The following is a 27842-nucleotide window of genomic DNA, read 5'->3' on the forward strand; positions in this document are numbered from 1 at the left end:
TCTTGCTCTGTGGTGCAGCTCCACACTAGGCAAGAGCTGCCCCAGCTGATGGGAGAGTACAGTTGTGGGGGATGGGAGCCAGCTCACACCCGCCACAGCATCCGAATGGGGCAAGGGAAGCTATTACTGGTGCTCGTGGAGAAGGCAGATCCAGAGCAGTCTGAACTCTGACTGATGTGACAGGACCACCCTAGCACACACCCCGGCCAGCACCAGGTGCCCACGCTGGCCCCTCTTGTTCTAGCACTGCTCCCCTCTGGGGCAGAGTTACCAATGCTGGGGGGGAGAAGGAAAGCACACACTTACAGAAAACAGAACCAGCTCAGACCTAACCCTCAGGGCTTCTGCTCCAGCAATTTGGGATCAGACCCCACACACAATAGGGTGGTGAGGGTCACTGAGCAGAGGGGAAGTCCTGCCTCACACCTGGCTCTGGCTTCAGCCTCTCTATCTCCAGCCCCACCACCTACCAAGGTGCTAGCTACCAGCACACCCTGAGGAAAGATGTGACTTGGGCCCATGTCAGATCCAGCTCTCCCACCAAAGCCACTGGGCACATGCAGTGCCCAGTGTAAGGATGCTCCCACACAAGGACACCCCTTCAAGTCCAGGATAGATAACTGTTTCACCTAATTTCATAAAGACAGAAAAAGTTAAGCAGAATAAGAAGACAGAGGAATTTGTTTCAAATGAACAAACAAGGAAAAAACCCTGAAAAAACAACTAATGAAACATAGATAATTTACCAGATAAACAGTTCAAAGCATTATAATAAGAATGCTAATTGAACTAGGGAAAATAAATGAACACAGTGGGACTATTAACAAGGAACTAGAAATAAAAAAAGAACCAGTCAGAACTGAAGAATACAATAACTGAAATGAAAAACACACTAGAAGGAATTATCAGCAGACTAGGTGATACACAAGAACACATAAGTAATCAGGAGGATAGAATAAGGAAAATCACCCAATCAGAACAACAAAAATAAAAAAAAATTTTTAAATGAGAATAGATTAAGGGACCTCTGGAACAACATCAAGCATAACAATATTTGCATTATAGAAGTCCCAGAAGGAGGAGAGAGAGAAAGGAGTCAAAAATGTATTTCCCAAACCTGAGGAAGGAAACAGATATCCAGGTACAAGAAGCAAAGAGTCCCAAACAAGATGAACCCAAGGAAACCTAGACCAAGACATACTGTAATTAAAATGGCAGAAGTTAAAGACAGAATTCTAAAGGCAGCAAGAGAAAAACAAAGTCACATATAACAGAATCCCCGTAAGACTATCAGCTGATTTTTCTGCAGAAATTCTGCAGGCCAGAAGGGAGTAGCATGACATATTTAAAATGCTGAAAGGGAAAAACCTACAACCTAGGATACTCTACCCAGCAAGATTATCATTCATAATTGAAGGAGAGATAAAGAACTTCTCAGATAAGCAAAAATTAAGAGTTGGTCAATACTAAACTGATACTAAAAGAAATGTTAAAGGGTTTTCTCTAAGTGGAAAAGAAAAGGCTACAACAAGAAGTATGAATCTATAGAAAAGGAAAAATCCCACTAGTAAAGGCAAATATACAGTGAAGGCTATGTATCAACCACTTAAATAAGTTGGTACAAATATTAGAAGACAAAAAAATTGTAAAAATATAACTATAATATATGGTAAAGGGATAAACATGAACATATAAAATATGACATCAAAAACACAAAACATGAGGGGAATAAAAAAATGTAGATCTTTTAGAATGTGTTTGCACTTAATGACTAACACTTTAAAATATATATATATATAGTTATAGGTCAACATATATAAACTCCATGGTAAACTCAAATACAAATTCTACAATAGATACACAAAAACTAAAAAGAAAGAAGCACATGCACACCACTAAATAAAATCATCAAACCACAAGGGGTGAAAATAAAAGGAGAAGAAAAAGAACAGAGAAGAACTACAACAACAAAACAAGTAGCAAAATGGCAATAAGTACATACCTATCAATAGTCACTTTCAATGTCAATGGACTAAATGCTCCAGTCAAAAGACATAGGGTAGCTAACTGGATAAAAAAACATGGCATCTTCTGCTGCCTTCCGTAGATTCACTTCACAGCTAAAAACACACACAGACTGAAAGTGAGAGGATTTTAAAAGATATTTCATACAAATGGAAACAACAAGATAGCTGGGCTATCAATACTCATATTAGACAAAATAAGACTTTAAAACAAAGTCTAGGGCTTCCCTAGTGGCACAGTGGTTAAGAATCTGTCTGCCAATGCAGGGGACACGGGTTCAAGCCCTGACCCGGGAAGATCCCACATGCCACAGAGCAACTAAGCCCATGTGCCACAACTACTGAGCCTGGGCTCCAGAGCCCATGAGCCACAACTCCTGAAGCCTGGGCACCTAGAGCCCATGCTCTGCAACAAGAAAAGCCACCACAATGAGAAGCCTGCGCATCACAACAAAGAGTAGCCCCCACTCACCGCAACTAGAGGAAGCTCACGCACAGCAACAAAGACCCAATGCAGCCAAAAATAAATAAATAAAAAATAAATTAATTAAAAAAAAAGTCTAGAACAAAGAAGGGCATTATATAATGATAAAGGAATCAATACAAGAAGAGGACGTAATACTCATTAACGTATATGTACCTAATATAGGAGGACCTAAATACATAAAGCAAGTAATAACAGATAGAAAGGGAGAAATTAACAATAATACAGTAATAGTAGGGGACTTTAACACCTCACTCACATCAATGGACATTATCATCCAGACAGAAAATCAATAAGGAAACAATACTCTTAAATGGCACATTAGACCCATTGGACTTAATAGATGTCTACAGGACATTCCATTCAAAAACAGCAGAATACACATTCTTTTCAAGTGCACATGGAACGTTCTCCAGGATAGATTACATGCTAGTCCACAAAACAAGTCTCAACAAATAGAAAGTATATCAAGAATTTTTTCTGACCACAATGGTATAAAACTAGAAATCAATTACAGGAAGAAAAATAGGAAAAACACAAACACGTGAAGACTAAGCAACATGCTACTAAAAAACCAACGGAAAAAAAAAAAAAAAAAAACCAACGAGGGCTTCCCTGGTGGTGCAGTGGTTGAGAGTCCGCCTGCCGATGCAGGGGACATGGGTTCGTGCCCTGGTCTGGGAAGATCCCACATGCTGCAGAGCGGCTAAGCCCGTGAGCCATGGCCACTGAGCCTGCGCATCCAAAGCCTGTGCTCCGCAATGGGAGAGGCCACAACAGTGAGAGGCCCACGTACCGCAAAAAAAAAAAAAAAAAAAAAAAAGGGCAGAAGACCTAAATACACATTTCTCCAAAGAAGACATAGAGATGGCCAAGAGGCATGTGAAAAGATGCTCAACATCACTAATTATTAGAGAAATGCAAATCAAAACTACAATGAGTTATCACCTCACACCAGTTAGAATAGGCATCATCGGAAAATCTAAGAACAATAAATGCTGGAGAGGGTGTGGAGAAAAGGGAACCCTCTTACACTGTTGGTGGGAATGTAAACTGGTGTAGCCACTATGGAGAACAGTATGGTCCTTAAAAACCTAAAAACAGAATTACCATATGACCCAGCAATTCCACTACTGGGCATATACCCAGAGGAAACCATAATTCAGAAAGACACATGTGGGGCTTCCCTGGTGGCGCAGTGGTTAAGAGTCCACCTGCCAATGCAGGGGACATGGGTTCAAGCCCTGGTCTGGGCGGATCCCACATGCCGCGGAGCAACTAGGCCCATGTGCCACAACTGCTGAGCCTGAGCTCTGAAGCCTGCGAGCCACAACTACTGAAGCCCGTGCATCTGGAGCCCATGCTCCCCAGTGAGGGGGGCCGCTGTGGTGAGAGGCCTGTGCACTGTGGCGAGGAGTGGCCCCCGCTCTCCGCAACTACAGAAAAGCCCACGTACAGCAACGAAGACCCAACGCAGACAAAAATAAATAAATTTATTTAAAAAAAAAGAAATGTGCAAAAAAAAAAAAAGGCACATGCACCCCAATGTTCATTGCAGCACTATTTACAATAGCCAGGTCATAGAAGCAACCTAAATGCCCATTAACAGACGAATGGATAAAGAAGATGTGGGGGCTTCCCTGGTGGCGCAGTGGTTGAGAGTCCGCCTGCCGGTGCAAGGGACGCGGGTTCGTGCCCCGGTCTGGGAGGATCCCACATGCTGCGGAGCGGCTGGGCCCATGGGCCATGGCTGCTGAGCCTGCGCGTCCGGAGCCCTTTGCTCCGCAACGGGAGAGGCCACAGCGGTGAGGGGCCCGCGTACCTCAAAAAAAAAAAGAAGATGTGGTACATATATGCAATGGAATATTACTCAGCCATAAAAAGGAACAAAACTGGGTCATTTGTAGAGACGTGGATGGGCCTAGAGACTGCCATACAGAGTGAAGTAAGTCAGAAAGAGGAAAACAAATATCATATGTTAACGCATATATGTGGAATCTAGAAAAATGGTACAGACAAACCAGTTTGCAGGGCAGAAGTAGAGACACAGATGTAGAGAACAAATGTATGGACACCAAGGAGGGAAAAGGGGGAAATGAATTGGGAGATTGGGATTGACATATCTACACTAATATGTATAAAATAGATAACTAATGAGAACCTGCTGTACAGCACAGGGAACTCTACGTCACTTTGTTGTACAGTAGAAACTAACACAACATTTTAAAACAACTACACCCCAATTAAAAAAAAAAAAAGAAACAGGAGAGAACTTAATAATCATCCAAGTCTACCTCCTCGTTTAAGAGATGGGAAGCTTCACCCTGAGAGAGGCCCAGTGATCTGCCCAAGATCTTTAGTGGCAAAGGGCCCAGGGACAGGACCAATAATACATTCACAGGTTAGATGGTGTTTTCACCCACATTATCTTACAAGCATACTGAGCTGGGTGGGGAAGGATTATTAAAATTCCCATTTTCCAGCCTGAGGTGGAATGACTTGTCCAGAGCAGAATTCAAATTGAGATGGTCACACACCGAGTCCACTGCTCTTTCCTGCACCACAGTTTCTTGCACACGTTGGTATTTAGCTCAATCATCTCAGCATTCAATATATTTCAAACTACAAATTCTGTTTTATTTTATCCTATCTTCATCAGTATGTCACATTCGGCCTTCTCTGGTAGGATTATACTGACCTTCTGTCTTAAAAAAAAACCAGTTCAGTGGCCACATTTGGCACCAGAAACATTTTTTAAAACTTAATGAGGCTCCCCATACAAATCATCTTCACAAAATATATCACATGTGTATCATTGCAGATGTATATTATTGCACTAAACACACTGAACCAGTGTGCTCAAAGAGCAATAACAGCTCACTAATTGAAGCAATATTTATCATATAAATACCAAAAAGGCAGTTTTAGCAAATGCGTGGAACACTGAGAAAAAAACTTCCTGACTTCAATAAAAACTGATTTGCATTCACAGAAGGGTCTCAAAGTGAAGTGAGCAACAGAGAGAATTATCGGGATAATTCTAGTCATCTAAATCCAAAGGATCTGAACCTGAATGTGTTTTTTTATTTGAGGAGGTCCAGGGAAGCGGTGGGGGAGAAAATGTTAAGGAGGAATTTCCTTGCCGCTGTCTCAATGTTCTCTTACAGTATAGGGCCTGTCTTTCCACCACAACCCTTATTTCAGGAGGAAGGCACGCATGTTTTGCTCCCCATTTTGAACTCATGGAAGAGGATTAGAATTGCTCAGTCTCGTGGGGCTGGCAGAGGTTTCTCAGTGGGGTTCACCTGGGGCCGGGCGACACCTCCAGGCCGTACTTCTATAGAACAGGCCAGGGAGCTGGACTGCGCCCCGGCCCTCTACTGTGCCCTGCATTCCGGCACGCTGTCTCGTGAAGGACCCTCCAGTGGCCTGACAGCGATTTCTGCTGGAAAGCACCGGCCTTCGCTCCTCCCGTTCCCTCTCCTTTCTCAGTATCGGGTCAATCACTACACAACTGGCCACCCCTGCCCGCGGTCAGCAGCGGGTAACAGATCCTAACAGCCAACTAGCCCCGGGTTTAGCGCTCAACAGACTCGGCAATTGCCTGGTGAAGGCTGTTGCCCCATGGCCTGCTCCGGCCCCGCCAGACGCGGGGGACGCCCAAGGCCGCGAGCGCAGCACCCCAGGGACGCCTGTTACAGAGCAGCACCGGAGGCAGCGAGGCCCACACGCTGGGCAGGCGCCCCTCGACCATCCCAGGGCTGCGACGGAGGGCGGGGTGGGGGGAGACCAGGTCCCAGGCAACGCGCCCACCCTCCATTAATAAAACTTAGAATTAAGCGTCATTTACCGACACGAGCGATCACTGTGGTCAGTCGCCGGGTGAACTCCTGAGGGGCCATTTCTTCTTTTAACCAAAACAGCACTTCGCCGAAAAACCACTCGGTATAAACAAAACAAAGCAACACAAAGCTGTTTCCACTGATGCTATGGATGACTTTTTAAAGGCATCTCTTCGCGAGGATGCTCGGCCCTCACACTCTTCCTCGCTCTCCTCAGGCACAAAACGAGAGTCACTCCCAGCCAAGGCCAACTCTCCAGGGCCGCGCGGTTAGAGGACGCCAGCCACGCCCCGGAGGGGGTTATTTTAAAGATGAGGTGGAGCGGCTTTTCCAACTTGACAACTGGCTTTACGAGAGAGGGAAGCGGCAGTTCCGGAGAGGAGAAAAGCAAGTCGCCCCAATCTCGCTGTAACGGCGCTCTGGCGTCGCGGGCCGAGGGGGCGCATGGGTTTCTGGATTTGTGGTCAGATGTCCTGCGCTGCCGCCCGGGAAGGTCGCGCCGGGATGAAGGATGCTCTGTCAGCGCGCAGGGGGCACGCGGAGTCAGCGGGTGCGGAAGGCAGAGGAGCTGAGGTGTTCAGGACTCAGCCGTGCAGCCCACCCAGCGTCGCCGCGCGCCCTTGCGCTTCCCGCCTCCGCGCCCACCTTTCCCCGCCCGGGGGCGGTGCCCGAGGCTCCCGGAGAGGCGCGCACGCGCGAGAGCACCGCCCTGTTTCGGGTGGGGCAGGTGCGCCCATTCCTCTAAGAATGGGGGCGATTCAAGATCTGTCCTCCAATTGTGGGAGACAAGACAGCAAGTTTGGTGCGCCCGCCAGCACCGGGGTTCTGAACGCCAGATGCTCGGTTCCCTGGCTTGTCTCTCCTCCTTCCCCGCCAGGTATCTGCGGAGAAACCTAGGCGAGAAAGGGACTGGCAGGGAGTTCTGCGGCCGCCCCGCTGGGGCTCTGGAAGGAAGGCTGTTTGAGGCCCAGCTGCCCGTCCCATCCACTGACTCCGGGCTTGGGGGAGGGGCGGTGGCTGGAGTTTTTTTCCCCCTGTTAGCGGTTGTCTCATTCAGTTATCAGCGTCCACTGGACACACTCGCATTTAGAGCCGGGGGCGCGGGCTGTGCACCGACCTGGCTCCGCACGCGTGTGCGTACGTGTGTCTCCACTGTGTGGGCCTTTTCCTTTGTGCAGCTCCTCCCGTGCGCCCCCGCTCCGTCTGCCAACTGTCAGGCGCGCCAGTGCGCCCTCCTGGAAAGGCTCTGGCACAGCGCCATTGCGGAGAGCATCGGATCCGCAACTATCCAGTGGTAGACGCTGTCCCGGGGCTTCCTTAGGTGGCTCCAGATACTACCTGACAGACGGACTAACCGAATTCAGTAGAGCTCCACGTGCAAAGCCTGAGCAAACGAGAATCTAGTCAGGTTGTCCCCCAGTCCATTCCTAAAAGGGGGGACCCTGTCGCGAGAGTGCCAGGACCACCCACAGGTTCTGAGCCAATTCCGGGAAGCTCAGCTTTCCTCTTTGGCATGTAAAAAGCCAAACCCCAAACAAACACCTCGGATTCAATTTCTAGTAATAGCCACTCATCCCAGGGGTTTGGGGACGTTTTAAAATGCTTTCTGCTAACAATTGTGGGCTGTGGTTAAGAGATGATGTTAGTCCACCTGCTATGTGAAATTTGTGCAGAGGTTCTTCTCTCCTGTGATGTTTGGGCTCTTTGCACTCTGCCTGCACAAGTAGAGCAACCATTTTCATAGCAACCTCCTGCGAGAAATTCAGAAAGGGGTTAAAGACCCAAAGGAGTAAAACAGCTTTGGGTTGTGTTTCCACGGTAGTATCTGGCTCTTCAAGGGTCACAAGTATTTTTGAGAAACCAAATGAGGTGTTTTCTGTTGGTAGTAGTCAGTACCTGGTGACCAGTCAGAGCCAACTGTGAACTGACCCCTAGAAACCAGCATATTGCTAAGGAGACTGATAATGTGGGACATGCTGGACTTTGCAGATCCAGTGACCTCAGCTTCTCAGATTAAGCCAGGTTTTATGGGTAAGAATCATGGATGGAAGGGACGGGAGAATGGGAAGAGCAAGAAGAGTCAGGTGAAGCTTATGAATAGGAATGAGAGAGAAAAGAAAGAAATAGAAAGGAAATAAATCACACTCAGAAGGCTGGTCTCCTTCCCACATCTGTACCTTCACAATCTTCAGAGGTTTCCATGGAGATGAACTGGCTGACTTTATAGCAAGATGTAACAGGCAGTGGCTGTCCTCAGAAACCAGTTCTGTCCCCCCATTTCTAATACACGCTCTCCTGGGGCCTCAACTGCTTCACCTGGGCTATGAGAGGGTGGGTCTGTGATCTCCAAGTTCCCTTTTCCAGTTCTGAAATCCTGTAACTGTAACTAAGAAGAAATGAGTGTAGTTTTCAATAGCCCATACCTCCTTGTTCCTCTAAGAAAACAGTTACTATCTCCATTGCTCTTGTGAATATGGACATGCTTCCTGCCTTCTCTCCTTCCCTGCCCTCCTCCCTTCTGTGCCTCTCTTTATCTTTTCTAATTATGATTTATTTCCTGTCTGTGACAAATCACATTGCTCTAATATATGGCAAAATCAAGGAACAAGTCAGAATAGCCTGCCTTCCTCTCTAATGAATGAATTAATAATCAGTCACATCTATTGAACATCAATTATATGCTCAGGGTTGTGATAGGCAGTGTCAATTATAGCAGCTACCACCGCCATATAGTAAGTGACTGCTCTGTGCCACCTGGTATAATGGTAGGCATTTCACAAACATCATTTAAGCCCCACAATAACCCTTTAGGGCTTTAGTCTTATTTTGCAGATGCTGCTGGCACAAGAACCAAACTGTGTATCACTTATCTTATGAATCTAGACCATTCTCTGCCTTCAGGTAAGGATTTGCCCGAGCTTGGAAAGACAAACTACCCTCCAAGCACTGCCAAAGTAGATTCTACCTCCCTTTTAGTGGATCGTCAGCACTGCCTCCAACAATGAAGAGAAAGACAAAGGACCCACCTTGGGTGCCACAGGTGAGGTTAGGCACCATTGGGGCCACCCAGTTTAGTCTAGATCAGTGGTTCTCCAACTAACAGAATCACCTGGAAATACAGGTGATGTTTTTAAATACAAACTCCTGGTCCCCATCTCCAGAGATTCTGATTCAGTAGTGTGGGATGAGACCTGAGAATTTGCATTTTTAGCAAGTACACAGGATGACGGATGCTGCTGGTCCTGGGACCACCACTGGCCTAGAGCGAAGCTCTTCAAAATTCTTAGACTGCAAACCACAGTATGATCTAAAATTTACATCATGACATAGTCAACATAAATTACATAATTAAAACAAAAGTGGTATGGAACAATTTTCTTCCCTTCAGAAAAGTTAACTCAAAATGAATCACTGACCTAAATGTAAAACACAAAACTATAAAATTCCTATAACATAACATAGGAGAAAATCTAGATGACCTAGGGTTTGGTGAAGACTTTCTAGGTACAACACCAAAGGCACAATCCGTGAAAGAAAGAATTGACAAGATAGACTTCATTAAAATTAAGACTTTCTGCTTTGTGAAAGATACTATCAAGAGAATAAAAAGAGAAGCTATGGGCTGATAGAATATAGTTATGAAAAACATATCTCTCTGTTAAAAAAATAAAGGCCTGTTATCTAAAATATACAAAGAACTCTTAAAACTCAATAGTAAGAATAACCTGATTTTTAAAATGGGCTAAAGACCTTCACAGACACTTCCTCAAGATATACAGATGGCAAATAAGCATATGAAAAGATGCTCCACATCATATGTCATCAGGGAAATGCAAACTAAATAACAATGACATACCACTACACACCTAATATAATGGCCCAAATCCAAAACACTGACAACACCAAATGCTGGTAAAGGTGTGGAGCAACAGGAACTCTCATTAATTGCTGGTGGGATTGCAAATAATTTGGAAAATTGTGCTTTATAAGATAGTTTGGCAGATTTTTACAAAACTCAACATATTCTTACCATGCATTTCAGCAATTGTGCTCCTTGGTGTTTATCCAAAAGTTAGAAATTTATGTCCACACAAAAACCTACACGTTTGTAGCAGTTTTATTCACAACTGCCAAAACTTGGAAGCAACCTGTCATTCAGTAGGTAAATGGATTAATAAACTGTGACACATTCAGACAATGGAATATTAGCCAGTGTTAGAAAGAAATGAGCTATCAAACCATGAAAAAAAAAAGAAACTTAAATGCATATTACTAAGTGAAAGAAGTCAATCTGAAAAGATTGCTTATTGCATGATTCCAAGTACACTACATTCTGGAAAAGGCAACACTATAAAGACTGTAAAGAGATCAGTGGTTGCCAGGGATTATGGGGGAGGGAGGAATGAATAGCCAAAGCACAGACAATTCTTAGGGCAGTAAAACCTCTTTATGATTTATAATGGTGGACACATATCATTATAAAATTTTCCAAACCCATGAAAGTACAACACGAAGAGTGAAGGCTGGGACTTCCCTGGTGGTCCAGTAATAAAGAATCCACCTTCCAGTGCAGGGAACGCGGGTTCAATCCCTGGTGGGGAAACTAAGATCCCACATGCCACGGGGCAACTAAGCCTGCGCACCACAACTACTGAGCTCTCGAGCCTCAACGAGAGAACCCATACGCCCTGGAGCCCATGTGCCACAACTAGAGAGAGAAAACCCACACTCCACAAATAGAGAGAAGCCCATACACCACAACAAAGAGCCAGTGCTGCAAGGAAAGATCCCTCACGCCTCAACGAAGACCCCGTGTGCCGCAACTAAGACCTGACGCAGCCAAATAAATAAAGGAGAAAAAAAACCCCAAAAAACAGTGAAGGCTAATGTGAACTAAGGACTTTCAGCGATTATGATGTGTCAGAGTAGGTTCATCAATTGTAACAAATGTACCACTCTGGTGGGGGATATTAATATTGGGGAGGGGGTATGCATGCATGGGGGAAGGGGAAAGCTCTACTTTATGCTCAATATTGCTGTAAAAAATAAAGTCTACAAACTTGCAACTAGAAGACTAATAAGTTCTGGAAATCTAATGCACTGCATTAGTGATTATAGTCAACAATACTGTATCATGTACTTTAAAGTTGCTAGGAGAGTAGATCTTAAATGTTCTCATCAAAAAAGAAATTATAGGGATTTCCCTGGTGGTGCAGTGGTTAAGAATCCGCCTGCCAATGCAGGGGACACGGGTTCGAGATCCCACATGCCGCGGAGCAACTAAGCCCATGCGCCACAATTACTGAAGCGCACGCGCCTAGGGCCCATGCTCTGCAACAAGAGAAGCCACCGCAATGAGAAGCCCGCGCACCACAACGAAGAGTATCCCCTGCTCACCACAACTAGAAAAAGCCCGCGCACAGCAACGAAGACCCAATGCAGCCAAAAATAAATAAACAAAGAAAGAAATTATAATTATGTGATGTGAAAGGATTGTTAGCTAATCCTATGGCGGTAATCATATTGCAATATATAAAGGTATCAAATCAACAGGTTGTACAGCTTAAACTTACACAACGCTATGTCAATTATATCTCAATTTTTAAAAATAGCATTATAGAAAAAAATTAAGTCTATCTTAAAATTCTGTAATTTCAATTATGAGACGATTAAGAGGAGGATTTTAAAAAAATACATGTTTTCACATTTTTGAAAACATTATAAAATTTTGTATTCTTCTTACCCCACACCCTTTTATATCTTAGGACAGCTCCCCTTTCTTCTTCCCCTCAAAAAACTCTGAAGATTAAAGGTCATGAAGGGCTCTTCGCCCTGGAATCCATGAGAGGAAAAGAACCCCACAGAAGGAAACATCCATGGCACACGCAGGCAACCTAAGGAGGCTAAACACAGCATGCCCCTACCCCAGTTGGATCCCAGCCCAAGGGGCGGAGGAAACAGGGACCACACCCCCGCGGGCACGCAGCCTCATTGGCCAATCGCCGCTACTGCAGCTCTGCTCTGTTCTTTGATTGGTTTTAGTGGTGACGCCCCCTCCCGAATGCCTCGCTCGGATTGGCTATTTCTTGGTTCGGACTGGATGGAGACCAGAGGAGGACAAGAGACTTCTATGCGGTATGGAGGGACGATTTGGGTGACATCTGAGACGCAGCCGCACTTCAACAAGCGTCCGGGCTCCAGGAACATGGCGGCGGCCTCTGTGGTGTCGATGCTGCTGGTGGCGACTGAGAGGAACCAGTGGCAGTCAGTCCAGAGCCCGCTGCTGCTGCTGCCGCTGCCGCTGCCGAGGCAACGGTGGGTGGTAGGACGGCTGTGTTTCTGCCCAGGGATGGGGGCGTGGGGTGTTGGCCGGCCTGAGCTGTGAAAGAGTTGCGGAGGTACCGGAGGCTCGGTAGAATCTGCTTGTCAGGGGATTCTGCTTTCAGTCCCACCCCTGAGAAGGAGTCCTCCTACACCCAGCCCTTCCCTTTCTTTCCCCTCCCTAGGTTCACTCTTCAGCCCGCCCTTTGCCTTCGTTTTCTCCACTTAGGGGTGGGGGTGGGGGGAAGGGAGCTGGGCCTGCCATCCTCCGTGCTCCCCTACCTATGCGGGCAAGAATAGGGTTGCCAGATTTAGCAATAAAAATACAGAATGCTAGCTAAAATTTAAATTTCAGAAAAACAACACAATTTTTTTTAGTAAAAATATGTCTCTGATATCAAATAAAATTAAAATATAAAACATTATTTTTTATTTGTCTGAAATTTAACTGTGCGTCCTGTTTTTTATCTGGCAATCCTAGGCAAGAATACCATTTATACACCTCCTAACCATTTACAGTGTCCTTTCATAGCACTCCCTGTATGGGGAGTGTTATAATCCGTGTTCCGATGAAACCCAAAAGGCCTAATCCAAGGTTATGCAACCAGTAAGTAATGGGGCCAGGACACTTTAAAACCCAATTTCAGGGCTTCCCTAGTGGCGCAGTGGTTGAGAGTCCGCCTGCCGATGCAGGGGACACGGGTTCGTGCCCCTGTCCGGGAAGATCCCACATGCCGCGGAGCGGCTGGGCCCGTGAACCATGGCCGCTGTGCCTGCGCGTCCGGAGCCTGTGCTCCGCAACGGGAGAGGCCACAACAGTGAGAGGCCCGCCTACCGCAAAAAAAAAAAAAAAAAAAAAAAAAAAAAGCCAATTTCAGTTCTGTTGTCCCTCTCAGGTGTGCAATTCAAAGAAAGATTTCCTGGGGAGCTCTTATAATTGTTGGAATGAATCTACTTAACAAAAGCAAATTTATCTTTCAGAGGGGCTGGAGAGTTGTTTTATATTCAGGTTCTCTGCTGTGGCGTTTACTTTATATTTGGGGGAAGAAACTGTATTAAACTGTCAAGGTAGTGATTAAGGCAATGAAGTGTACTCTGGAATGAGACACACCTGGGTTCAAAGCGTAGCTTTGCCACTTTGATGGCAGTAGGCAAGTTATGTAATCTTTCTGGGCCTCCATTTCCTCTTTAAAATAGAAATGATAATAATTGTATCCACGTCATAGGATTGTTGTATTAAATTCTTGTCAAGTGCCTGGGACACTGAAATTAGTTAATTTTAACTATGATTAGCCATTATACTTTGACTTTTAGTAAATGTGAATTTTTGGCATAAATCATTAAATAATTAACTATATTTTTAATAGATCTTTATTGGAGTATAACTGCTTCACAATACTGTGTTAGTTTCTGTTGCACAACAAAGGGAATCAGCCATATGCATACACATGTCCCCCTATCCCCTCCCTCTTGAGCCTCCCCTCCCATCCTCCCTATCCTACCCTTCTAGGTCATGCAAAGCATCAAGCCGATCTCCCTGTGCTATGCAGCTGCTTCCCACCAGCCAACTATTTTACATTCGGTAGTGTATATATGTAGATGCTACTCTCACTTCGCCCCAGCTTCACCCTCCCACCCCACGTCCTCAAGTCCATTTTCTATGTCTTCCTCTTTATTCCTGCCCTGCAACTAGGTTCATCAGTACCATTTTTTTTTAATTTCATATATATGCTTTAGCATACAGTATTTGTTTTTCTCTTTCCGACTTAACTTCACTCTGTATGACAGACTCTAGGTCCATCCACCTCACTACCAATAACTCAATTTCATTTCTTTTTATGGCTGAGTAATATTCCATGGTATATATGTGCCACATCTTCTTTACCCATTCATCTGTCGATGGACATTTAGGTTTGTTCCATGTCCTGGCTATTGTAACTAGTGCTGCAATGAACGTTGTGGTACATATCTCTTTCTGAATTATGGTTTTCTCAGGGTATATGCCCAGTAGTAGGATTGCTGAGTCATATGGTAGTTCTATTTTTAGTTTTTTAAGTAACCTCCATACTGTTTTCCATAGTGGTTGTATCAGTTTACATTCCCACCAACAGTGCAAGAGGGTTCCCTTTTCACCACACCCCTTCCAGCATTTATTGTTTCTAGATTTTTTGTTAATGGCCATTCTGACTGGCATGAGTGAGGTGATACCTCGTTTTAGTTTTGATATGCATTTCTCTAATAATTAGTGATGTTGAGCATCTTTTCATGTGCCTCTTGGCCATCTGTATGTCTTCCTTGGTGAAATGTCTATTTAGGTCTTCCACCCATTTATTAACTGGATTGTTTGTTTGTTTTTAATATTGAGCTCCATGAGCTGTTTGTATATTTTGGAGATTAATCCTTTGTTGTTTCATTTGCAAATGTTTTCTCCCATTCTGAGGGTTGTCTTTTTGTCTTGTTTATGGTTTCCTTTGCTGTGCAAAAGCTTTTAAGTTTCATTAAGTCCCATTTGTTTATTTTTTTTTTTATTTCCATTACTCTAGGAGGTGGGTCAAAAAAGATCTTGCTGTGGTTTATGTCAAAGAGTGTTTTTCCTGTTTTCCTCTAAGAGTATTATAGTGTCTGGTCTTACATTTGGGTCTTTAATCCATTTGGAGTTTATTTTTGTGTATGGTGTTAGGTAGTGTTCTAATTTCATTCTTTTACATGTAGCTGTCCAGTTTTCCCAGCACCACTTATTGAAGAGGCTATCTTTTCTCCATTGTATATTCTTGCCTCCTTTGTTAAATTAGGTGCCCAAATGTGCATGGGTTTATCTCTGGGCATTCTATCCTGTACCATCGAGCTATATTTCTGTTTTTGTCCCAGTACCATACTGTCTTGATTAGTGTAGCTTTGTGGTATAGTTTCAAGTCAGGGAGCCTAATTCCTCCAACTCCGTTTTTCTTTCTCAAGATTGCTTTGTCTATTCGGGGTCTTTTGTGTTTCCATACAAATTGTAAAATTTTTTGTTCTAATTTTGTGAAGAATGCCATTGGTAGTTTGATAGGGACTGTATTGAATCTGTAGATTGCTTTAGGTAGTATAGTCATTTTCAAAATATTGATACTTCCAATCCAGAAACATGGTATATTTCTCCATCTGTTTATGTCATCTTTGATTTCTTTCATCAGTGTTGTATAGTTTTCTGAGTACAAGTCTTTTGCCTCCTTAGGCAGGTTTATTCCTAGGTATTTTATTCTTTTTGTTGCAGTGGTAAATGGGAGTGTTTCCTTAATTTCTCTTTCTGATTTTTCATTGTTGGTATATAGGAATGCCACAGATTTCTGTGCATTAATTTTGTATCCTGCAGCCTTACCAAATTCATTGATTAGTTCGAGTAGTTTTCTGGTGGCCTCTTTAGGATTTTCTATGTATATTATCATGTCATAGGCAAACAGTGACAGTTTTACTTCTTCTTTTCCAATTTGTATTCCTTTTATTTCTTTTTCTTCTCTGATTGCTGTGGCTAGGACTTCCAAAGCTATGTTGAAAAAGAGTGGCGAGAGTGGACATCCTTGTCTTTTTCCTGATCTTAGTCGAAATGCTTTTAGTTTTTCACCATTGAGTATGATGCTTGCTGTAGGTTTGTCATATATGGCCTTTATTATGTTGAGGTAGATCCCCTCTATGCCCATTTTCTGAAGAGTTTTTATAATAACTGGGTGTTGAATTTTTTCAAAAGCTTTTTCTGCATCTATTGAGATGATCATGTGGTTTTTATTCCTTAATTTGTTAATGTGGTGTATCACATTGATTGATTTGCATATATTGAAGAATCTTTGCATCCCTGGGATAAATCCCACTTGATCATGGTGTATGATCCTTTTAATGTGTTGAGGAGGGGAAAAAAGCGGGCGGGGGGGGGGCAGGCTTCCTGGGCTCCAGTGGGTGGGGCAAACATCCTCCTCTCCTCTCCTGCTCTTCTGGTCTGGGAGGGCCCCTCCCTGGGGGGGCCCCCGGGCCTCCCTCCTATGCCCAGAGGACCAATGCGGCAGGCTGGGGTGGGGGGTGCCCTTGGAGGGCAGGGGACCGGCCTGGGAGCTCAGCAGGTTCCCCGTGCCTGAGTGGGTGGGGCAATCACTCTCCACTCCTCTCCCGCTCCTTCCAGAGGGCCCCTCCCGCCTGCCTCTCCTGATCTCCACCCCCCCCCTCCCCCCGTCCTATACCCCCAGGACCCACCAGCTTGGGAACTCAGCAGGCTCCCCGTGCCTGAGTGGGTGGGGCAATCACTCTCCACTCCTCTCCCGCTCCTCCCAGAGGGCCCCTCCCACCTGCCTCTCCTGATCTCCCCAGCCTCAGGGGCGCCGTTCCTGTCTTGCCTCCACTTCTCCTCCCCGCTCAGTCCCCCTACCTCCTACTGGTTCACTTTGGGGTTCCTCCCATCTCCTTGGGCATCAGAGTCCGCCACCAGCGGCCGGCAGGCACCCTAGTTGTGGGGAGACGCTAACTTCACGGCTTCCTACACCGCCATCTTGACTCCACCTCCCTAAATATTTTAATTTTAAGTTGAAAAAAGCCAGGTAATTAAGAATGTTATGAATATTGTGAATTTCAGTGAAAAGAAATGTACTGTTCAATAATAGTTAAAACAGATACCTTAGACCAAAATATACCAATTTTACCAAATCAATATCTGTAAGCCAGGCTAATATAATAAAATATTTATATGTTAGTCTCAGTAATTGCTCCCCATGTATAATTTTATATGGTTTTCATTGTCATTGTGTTATAAACAGGAAGAAACATTAACAAGCCCCAAGGGAAAGAAAATGACTACAGGGTGAGGGATAAAGCCAGAAAGTAGGTTTATGGTCAGCTGTTTATGGTGAAGTAGACTTAGTATATTTTAAAAACCAAATGTCAAGCTTCGTAGGAGTTTTATATTTCTTTGTATATTGTTTTATTTCCTTAGCATTTACAGTGTTAACATAGTTCACTTACAAACCATTCTCTAAAATTCCTCTTGGGAACTTTTCCCAGTTTTTCTCCAAAAATACTACAAAACTTTGCCACCACCTTGAAGAGAATGTGGAATTATGAAAACTGAAGGTCTAATCTTAGCAACTACTCACTATTACCCACGTGATCGTAAACAAGTCACTTAACATATCTGAGACTTTATCTCTAAAATCATAACTAACGAAAACCTACTCTGTCATCCCCAAGGTTTATAAATGCTACCAATTATTACTAGCTGTTATCCAACAGGGAAAACTTCAACCATAGATGAATCCAACTGTCTGTATTCTTCTGCCTGCAGCAAGCCTCCCAGAAGAGCTGGAGAAACTTGCACACTTGAAAGACTTGGTACTAAAATAAATTCATGGTAGTCAACTTCACCTGGGTTTTCACACTGCACAGCAGGCCCATTGTGCTTCTCTAGCCCCCTCATTCTTCCTTTTTATGCAACTGCTGTTTCAAATCCTCTTCACTTTTTTCAAGCCTGTGACATCCCTAATAAGCCATTTTCAGCAAATGGTCTCAATGTTACTGAGAAAATAGAATACCCAAGCTTCTGAGCTTCCTGCCAGCAAAGCTGCCCACCCACCTTCATCTGCAGCCATCCAACTTCCATCGAAGTCTAGTCCCTTTGCCTGTGCTCTGAATCCTTCCCCTCTCACCATCTCAGGGATCTCTACCATCAGTTATCACTTCTATCACCTGGATGGTTAACCACTCCCTCTTTACTAAATCCTTCCCACCAGTATTTAAATATTCCGTAGTCTCTTCTTCAGGGAGTAAGTCCCTGTTTTTCCTCGCACCTAACACTCTCTTTCTTTTCCCATTTTTAATCAGTTTTTTAAGAACTGTCTACCCTGAGGTTTCTATTTCTTTACTTCCCATTCTCTTCTCAACCTGTTGTTCTTCTGTCCTCACCCCTCTCCTGAAACTATTCCTGCTAAGGTTACCAATAATTTTCTTGTCCCTAAAGCCAATGGATTCTTGACCTCTTAGCAACATTTAACACCCTAATCCAGTGTTTGGGCGAACTACAGCATGTGAACCAAATCCAGCTTCAGCATGTTTTTATATGGCCTGTGAGCCAAATATATTTTTAATCTATCTGGCCCTTTTCAGAAAAAGGTTGCCAACCATTCTTAGGTCACACCCTTCTTTTAGAATAAATTCTTCTCTTGGCTCTTCTCTTTTAAGTAAGTCTAGTTTTCCTTTTACTCTCTCCTCTCTTTCTCAGTCTCTTGCTAGATTACCAGACCCTTAGATGTTGGAACTCCTCAACACTTTATGTTGGAAGTGGGATCTTCTGGATCTCATCTACTCCTATAGCTTTGTTGAAAACCCCCATATTCTGTCTCTAACTCAGATTTCTTCTGAACATCACATGTTGTTCAACTGCCTACTCAACATCTCCACTTGGTGTGCTACAGATACCCCAAACTCAATATATTTGAAATTTAACTCACAATCCTGTGCTAATCCTGCTTTTCCCTGCAGACTGTCATAATTCAGTAGATTATAACATCATTGCCCACAAAGTTAATGTCAGAAATTTGGGAGTCCTTGAACATCTCTCCCTCTCCCTCCCCTCATTTTGTTCCACCCACATCTGAGTAATCACCAAGTGCTATTCTATTGCCTACATGTTTTTTAATCTAATTAAGTCATTCTGCCCAATACCACCACACACTTAGGTCAGAAACACCATCATCTGGTCAAATGCTTTAACCTACTAAGTGGCATTCCTATTTCTCTAAAAAAACAACAAAACAAAAACAAAACAAAAAAATGGTTTTAATTGAGATATAACTCATATATCATAGAAGTTACCCCAAATTTTACAATTTAGTAGTTTTCAGTATATTCACAAGGTTCAAACATCTGTGGTATGTGTCTGGTATTTTTGCCATAAGCATCTTTGCTGTAGACATTTTTGCTGCATAACCAAGTGGTCATAAGGCAATTTTGCCATAAAAGATAAAATAACTAGTTGACAGTTTGGTTTGATAGTCTGGTTTCAACTGGGTGACAGTTTAGTTTCAGTTCTCCATTGACACAGTACTCCTATTTTTATATTACATAAATCTTAGCCCTCATAATGATCTACACAGTGACGAGTAGACATGGGGGTCTTAAAATAGTAGATGATAACAGCTACGTATCAACTTGATAGAAAATACGGTGTTAAAACTTACTGGAAGTGTGAAATAAGAGCGTTTAAAGCCAGGTTATATACTATACTAGAAAATGATAAAATATCATTTGCAAATCCTTCAGTGGTTTGAAGGTACAGTGTTGAACCCACATTTCCCATAGAACTTTGGAACATTGATTAACAGACTTGTGATAACACACCAAAAACAAACGGTGTAGAGGCTCCATTATAAACATTCATCCCAGTGTTTGGAAACTGATACCTCTCTTAATGAAGGAAGAAATGGTAGCGAAAAAGGAAAAGTGCTATGCCAAATGAGGAGACAGATTGACATGCATTAAAAAATATGTATAAAATAGCATTCTCTTACATCATAGTACAGTTATCAAAATCAAGAAATTAATTTTGATGCAATATTATTATCTAATCAGCAGACTTATTAAGATTTAGCCAGTTGTCCAACAAATGTACATTTTACCAAAAGAAAAACTGGTTTGGGGTGGGACAAAAAAAAAAAAAGAAAAGAAAAGCTGCTTTTTTAGTGGTCTATAGTCTAATCCAGGATCACATGTTGAATTTAGTTGTCATGTCTCTTTGATCTGCCTCATTCTGGAACAAGTGCTCATTTTTAGTCTTTCATGACTTTAATAAGATGAGATGATGAAGTGTTTTTTAGTATTCATGATGCATCCACAATAGAGAGCTCTACTTGATACTGAAACACAACAGTAGAGGATGGTGTCAGTCACTGAGCATGTAGGCCAGTTTCTTTGGTGAATATCCCCCTTGTCCTCACTAGGGAGCCAGCAAGCTGGTATATCCACCTTCAGTCACTGATGTAGGGCTTCCCCCAGGGGGACATAAATTCCCAGATGCTTCAGGTTTTACAAAAGTGAAGAACAGCTTATGACTTAGTATAAAGAACCTTTTTAAAAACTATTGTCCATGCATGCATAGAGTTTTTGGTTTTGTTTCAAATTAAACTAGGCTTGCATTTATGGTTTGCAGGGCTGTACTCAGTAGACTGAGAAACTAAAGCTTTCTTTCTTTCAGGATACCTGCACTTTGTGTTATTGTTGTTAAGTTTAAATGCAATTTTGCAACATGAAAAATGCAGTATCTGTAATTAGTTGGGAATCTTTGTCATTTGTGATACATCTGTTGCCTGCTGTCTGTTTTCAAAGCTTACTGCTATGTTAGCTATGAAATAAAGCTTTTCTTAGCAAAGCTTTAGGCTTTATTAAGATCAGGGCTATATAAGTTTCCTATTGGAAAGATATTTATTTTTAAAGTGAATGATAATCAAGGAATACATATCAGAACAATTTGCCTTGGAGCTGTAAATGTAGAGCTTATTTCACTACTTACATGTCTTACATGTAAAAGAAAAATGTAGGAACTGTTTGTTCTTTAATTGTTTGGTTCTTTAATTATCTAGCTGGTATCTCTAGGAAACTAAGGATCCCAAGTTTGAAAAGGCACAAAAATTTAATTGAAGATGAGATGCTTATATATAACACAGGGAACTCTACTCAGTACTCTGTAATGGCCTATATGGGAAAAGAATCTAAAAAAGAGTGCATATATGTATATGTATAACAGATCCACTTTGCTGTACACCTAAAACTAACACAACATTATAAATCAACTACACCCCAATAAAAAAATTTTTTTAAATGAGTTGCTTAAAGGGATTTTATCTTGAAGCAGTTTAATTTGTCTGCATTGTAAGCTTGGAAGTGATTCTGTATTGTGCTGCATAAAAGCTGTTCGCAGACCAGAATTTTAAACTAAATATGAACAGTTTAGCATTTAGCCATGTGCTTTGAAAGTCATTTGATGGAGCCTTTATTTGTGTAACGTAATAATTTAAGCTTTTGACTTTTAGATCCAAAAGGTAGTTCTGGCACTTGGATACTACTATGTTGGAGCAACTTGTCATGCCTGCATTGTGTGGAACCAGTGTTCAAAATAAAATGCAAAAACTTCAGGCTTGTGGAGGAGGGAGCACACGATGTCCTGGTACTCCAGGGAGGCCATTTGATATGTTAAATAGAATATATCATTGTAAGTATTGCCATATTTTTCCTAGGGCATATTTTAACCCGTGATATTTGGGTTATGGGAGGGAAAATAATTATCCTAATCGTTTAAGCCAGTTGCCATGCATGAATATCTAGAGGTGATACTAATACTTTTCTTTAATAGGCTTTATTTTTTAGAACATTTTTAGATTTATAGGAAGATTGAGAAGAGAGTTCCCAGCTTCCTATAGTGTTAACAGCTTACATTAGTATGGCACATTTGTTAAAATTAATGAACCAACACTGACACATTATTATGAACTAAAGTCCAGAATTTATTCAGGTTTCCTTAGTTTTCGCCTAATGCTCTTTTTCTATTCCAGGATCCCAATCAGGATACCACGTGACATTTAATTGTCATGCCTCCTTAAGCTCTTCTTGGCTGTAACAGTTATTCAAATATTTCCTTTTTTTTGATGACCTTCACCATTTTTAAAAAATTTATTTATTTTATTTATTTATTTTTGGCTGCATTGGGTCTTCATTGCTACGTGTGGGCTTTCTCTAGTTGTGGCGAGCATGGGCTACTCTTTGTTGCGGTGTATGGACTTCTCATTGTGGCGGCTTCTCTTGTTGTGGAACATGGGCTCTAGGCATGTGGGCTTCAGTAGTTGTGGCACACGGGCTCAGTAGTTGTGGCTCGCGGGCTTTAGAGTGCAGACTCAGTAGTTGTGACGCACGGGCTTAGTTGCTCTGCGGTATGTGGGATCTTCCTGGACCAGGGCTCGAACCCATGTCCCTGCATTAGCAGGTGGATTCTTAACCACTGTGCCACCAGGGAAGCCTGACCTTCACCATTTTGAGAAGCACTGGTCAGATATTTAGTAGGATGCACTTGTGTTGGAATTTGTCTGATGTTTTTCTCAAGATAAGACTGTAGTTATGGGTGTTGGGGAGGAAGACCACAGAGGTAAAGTAACATTTTCATCTCATTCTATTCTATCTATTCTATCTCATTCTATTTCATCTCATTCTACCTCACCTGGCTGAGGTAGTTTGTCAGGTTTCTTCACATAAACTTATTCTTCCCCCCTCTCCTTCTGTACTGTAGTCTCTGGAAGGAAGTCTCTATGCACAACCCACTCTTAAGTAAGACTTTTTTTTTCGCTTTCCAAAATGGATCAAGATGCTTATTTTGGATGAAGCCAGTAAAAATGTTGAGCCAAAGGATTAAAGGTCAAATCCACGAGATTTACCAGAAATCAAACACAAGGACTCAGGTGTGCACGTGATTTTTCTGCAGCTGGCAGGTTGGGTTCATTGTTACAATATAGCTGTAAAGTGCTATATTGTCCTTTCCTCTGCCGAAAGCAATTGTGTCCTACAATCTCTGTCTAGCTCAGTTCTGTAGTAAGACAGGGACGCTTGGTCTCAAACATTATTTCTCTAAGTATTATTATGAAAACTGTTATAATTGATATGTCAACATAGTCATTGTCTCTTTTTTAAGGTTGTGTTGCTTTCTGCCTTAGTGCCAATTGATATGCTGAAGACCTCAAAAAGTTCCTGAGAAATCCATTTCAAATTCTGGTGAAGAAAGAAGAGCTGACCTCTGAAAAGGTGAATATCTTATAATAATTTTGAAAGAGGGTAATGTTTTTCTAATTGATATACATAAAAATTATAGCCAGGATTATTTTTTTAACTTATTTAATCTCTGTGCTAAAATTGCAGTAACTAGTATCTGTAGTGTCTTAGTGCTTGTAATAAAGCTGACAGAGTAAACGCAAGGAAAAAAACAACCATACCAGATAGTAGAAAAACTGCAGGTAACTCCAGGGTATTTTGTTCTAAGATTTGGTACAGAATTTAGGCAGAATTAATAGAATGAATTTCTCTAACTGGTTCCTTCCAATGGTAGGGATAGAGAAGTCAAATGGCTTTTTATTCTGACTCTGATCTGAATTAACATTTTCCTCTCTGAAATACTGTAGGGAAGGAATTGTATGCTCTTTGTGACATATGAGAGACCGGCCAGTAAACAGGCTGTTCTTTTTCAGAACACAGACAAAGGGTAGACTGGCTCTGAGAAAACGCATGCCAGGAATTTCAGTTCTGATGTGGCAAGAGCTATTCTTGCCTAGTATTGCTACTTAAGACACTGTTAATTTCTAATTATTTCCTTAAAAACTGAAGCAGGATCTAGTTACAATGTAGCTGTGAAGTGCCGCATTGTCTTTGCCCCCTGCTCAAAATAAGACTGTTTCCTTTCAAGCCCTGTTAGCCATGGTGCTGTAGCAGCCAGGGATGCATGGTCTCATACACATGTACCAATTTAAACCCTGACTCAACAAATGACTCCTGAGAGTTAAGGCTTATTAATATTTTACAGGTGGTGACAGAAAGAAAGAGACATTACCAAGAGGGAATTCAGATAAGGGACCAAACGCATTTTGATTACTACTGACTTACTGGCATTTAATTTAATTACAATATTTACCTACTAAAGATGGTTTCAAGGGGAAGATTTTTCATCATCTTTGTCAGCTCAAGCTACGTGGGGGAATAAAGACCATACTCCAGTGAGCTGTGTGATATATATGCAGTTCGCTACTATTTTGTGCCCTGAAAGATTGTATAGAAGTTGCTTTTTGAATCAGAATTTGAACAGATATTATCATATCTCAGGCTCATGATTTTTATGTACAACTAATGTCTATGGTTATAAACTATGACTTGCCCACTACTTATGAAAACTATATTTTCAGTTGAGTATTTGTCATCTTCATTGAATTACTTGCTTTTATTCTGGAAAAATAAATTCATGTGTTGCTTTTCAAGTATGATTTTGTCAGCCAGACAACCTTGAATCAGGAAATGTAGTAACACGTAAGTCGTATTTAAATTGTACTTGGAAATATTCGTGGTTAAACAGAACACAGTGGGAAAACAGTGTGAAATGTAGCCCAGATTTTGGACCCTACAGAGTAGATATTCAAAGGGAAAATCAATAATGCTGTTAGATCTGGTTGTCTTAACTTACACGAGTCTTTTTTTTTTTTTTAAGTCATGTTGCTCATGTCTTGTGCTTTCTTGGTGATTCCTCTGTAATTAAGATGTTTCTCAGCATCTTCTGGTGGCAATTTATATTGACCCTGGCTTAGTTACAGTAGCTTTATCACTAAATAAATTGAATTATGTCTTGCTACTAATATAAAAATAACTTGTCAAAAAATATAGTAGTTGGTAAGAATAGATAATGAGGTGATGCTCAGACATGGCACTGGCCTGATTTAGGACATAGATTCATAAGTGAAATAGCATGTTGTTTGGTTAAAGAGCAAGTCAGTATTCTCATATTTGTTTTCCTCTTGTACTGGTTATTTGGTATTTTAAGTTGCTCCAGCCAAGACATTTTTGATTGGTTCTATCATCTGTTTTAGTAGAAAGCTATGGTGGTAAACATATCTCAGGCATCTGCTACAGTGTATGAGGTGACCTGAGCAGAAAGCAATGATAAATATGGGTTACCATAATAAATTTTTAGAGTTTTCCCCCACACTGGAAAAAGTTTTAAGTCCTGGATCAAATCTGTCCAATAGAGCTTTCTGTAGTGAGGGAAATGTTTTATATCTGCACTGCCCAACACAGTAGTGACAGGCCATGTGCGGCTACTGAAATATGATTAATGCAACTGAGGAGCTAAATTTTCATTTTAGTTTAAATAGCCACATGTAGCTAGTGGCTATTGCATTGGACGGCATAGTCCTAAACAATAGTTAACATTCCAGAGTTTATATTTTCAGTTTAGAGTTCCAAAATTGTGTCAAAATGGATTACACAGCTGTTCCTTTTGTTTCGTCCCTGGTATTTATGTTTGTCCCAGGCTGACACCTGCTCTTGGCCCACTTCGGTAGGGGCTTTAATTTCACTACCCCAAACACAATACTGTCATCTGCTCTGTAAGTAATAACACTCAAGCCACCTGATAGAATCTGATCTTGCAACCAGAAGAATCTTTTTGAGCTAACCACAAAAGATATCTTTTTTTTTTCTCTAGATATTGTGACTAGGATCTAGTACTCCAATTAGAAGTCCTCTAAGTATAATCTTGGCAAATAAACAGCCACTGATGGTTAACAAGTAGCTCATATCATTAGTACTTTATGTAGTGCTTGATAAGTGATATTCTGATTAATAATTTTTCTTTTGTTCAGAATTGGCAGTGGGAGTCAATTTGGGAGGAAGGCTGTGGCCTTAAACATTGAAGAAAAGAAGAAGATTCTTTGTGACACTGAGCCTTTCTACCATACTACACTGGAGGAAATGCCAATGAATGTGGATGACCTAATTTAATTCCTGGGATGAAATGGTTTTGAATGTAGTGCTTGCTGTTGGTGAATAGGCAATCACAAGGTGCATCATGCTTCTTTTGGGGGAAATATTTGAAGTTTTGTCTCAATGCTCGTAACAGATCAAAAATATAGATTTTGATAGCAAAGCAACTTCAGCCATGAGCTCATGTGAGGAAAGTCATTGGCTTTATCCTCTTTAGAATTAGACTGTTGGGGTAGCTATAAAAGATGGGCTTGTACCCAATCAAAAAATGGGCAGAAGACCTAAATATACATTTCTCCAAAGAAGACATACAGATGGCCAACAGGCAAATGAAAAAAGTCTCAACATGGCTAATTATCAGAGATATGCAAATCAAAACTACAATGAGATACTGCCTCACACCAGTCAGAATAGCCATTATTAAAAAGTCTACAAATAGCAAATGCTGGAGAGGGTGTGGAGAAGAGGGAACCCTCTTACACTGTTGGTGGAAATGTAAATTGGTGCAGCCACTATGAAGAACAGTATGGAGGTTCCTCAAGAAACTAAAAATAGAATTACCATATGATCCAGCAATCCCACTCCTGGGCATATATCCAGACAAAACTATAATTCAAAAAGATACATGCACCCCTATGGTCATAGCAGCACTATTCACAATAGCCAAGACATGGAAACCACCTAAATGTCCACCTAGAGATGAATGGATAAAGAAGATGTGGTACATATAATACAATGGAATACTACTCAGCCATAAAAAAGAATGAAATAATGCCATTTGCAGCAACATGGATGGAACTGGAGGTTATCATACTAAGTGAAGAAGTCAGAAAGAGAAAGAAAAATACCATATGATATCACTTATATGTGGAATCTAAAATATGACACAAATGAACCTACCTACGAAACAGAAACAGACTCACAGACATAGAGAACAGACCTGTGTTTGCCAAGGCAGTGGGGGTGGGGAGAGGAGAGATGGATTGGGAGGTTGGGGTTAGCAGATGCAAACTATTGTATACAGGATGGATAAACAATGAGGTCCTACTGTATAGCACAGGGAACTATATTCAACACCCTGTGATAAAACATATTGGAAAAGACTATGAAAAAGAATACATATTTATGTATAACTGAATCACTTTGCTGTAGAGCAGAAATTAACTCAACATTGTAAATCAACTATACTTCAATTTAAGAAAAAGATGGGGTTGTAAATCTTAGAATTTTATCTCCTAGTTCTCTACACATGGTTATATTGAGTGTTCACTATCATTTAATAATATACTTGTTGACTGAAAGATACGTGCTGTATAAAAACAGCCAATTATATTAAACTAGTATATCTGCTGTTATTGTGTTAGCCATTAGACTGAATGGAACTAACTTTAAAATGATTTTTTAAGAAAATATTTGAATTTATTTTGTTTGGTATCGTTTTTATTCAGTAAGGCATTTTATTAGTGGTAAGTGTAAACTAGAGTCTTTTGCTAAACACCAGCAACAATCATGTCCTACAGTTAAATCTCAGAAAAATTGCTGTATTGTATATTGAATTTTCAATAAATTAAAATGACGTATTTTTTCTTTAAAGTTGTTTGGTCCTTATTCCTTAAAGATCTGTACTTCTTGCCATAACTCCATATTTGCAAAGGA

At 41.7% G+C, this 27842-nt stretch overlaps 1 protein-coding gene, 1 long non-coding RNA gene and 2 other non-coding genes across 9 annotated transcripts in view; 3 read left to right on the forward strand and 1 right to left on the reverse strand.

Annotated features, from left to right (window-relative positions):
* MCF2L2 (MCF.2 cell line derived transforming sequence-like 2) overlaps positions 1 to 7091 on the reverse strand; it is a 224644-nt gene extending 217553 nt beyond the window's left edge. Inside the window, exon 1 of one of the 4 annotated variants that reach the window (XR_004476032.2) lies at positions 6359 to 7086. Coding sequence is in view for 3 of the 4 variants with exons in the window: in XM_012536226.3 (XP_012391680.2) it covers positions 6359 to 6410 (52 nt within the window). In the remaining variant the exon portion in view is untranslated. Of the gene's footprint in view, positions 1 to 6358 lie in introns of all 4 variants that reach the window. The other 3 variants (XM_012536226.3, XM_033403114.2, XM_033403116.2) reach the window with 3 other exon arrangements.
* A 5162-nt stretch (positions 7092 to 12253) lies between these two features.
* LOC117196057 (uncharacterized) lies at positions 12254 to 27779 on the forward strand. 3 transcript variants are annotated; one of them, XR_004476038.2, is made up of 4 exons: positions 12268 to 12665; positions 21713 to 21891; positions 23359 to 23468; positions 26066 to 27779. It is a non-coding gene; the product is annotated as an uncharacterized LOC117196057 (long non-coding RNA). The 3 variants fall into 3 exon arrangements; XR_004476039.2 differs by having other exon boundaries at positions 12270 to 12665; positions 23381 to 23468; XR_007477436.1 differs by having other exon boundaries at positions 12254 to 12665; positions 21713 to 23468.
* Positions 23549 to 23719, forward strand: LOC117196077 (small nucleolar RNA SNORA81). Its single transcript, XR_004476078.1, has one exon. It is a non-coding gene; the product is annotated as a small nucleolar RNA SNORA81 (small nucleolar RNA).
* Positions 24042 to 24173, forward strand: LOC117196082 (small nucleolar RNA SNORA63). The gene has a single exon (XR_004476084.1). It is a non-coding gene; the product is annotated as a small nucleolar RNA SNORA63 (small nucleolar RNA).
* Positions 27780 to 27842: the final 63 nt, after the last annotated feature.

Source organism: Orcinus orca, chromosome 5 (assembly GCF_937001465.1).
Source record: "Orcinus orca chromosome 5, mOrcOrc1.1, whole genome shotgun sequence".
NCBI lineage: Eukaryota > Metazoa > Chordata > Mammalia > Artiodactyla > Delphinidae > Orcinus > Orcinus orca.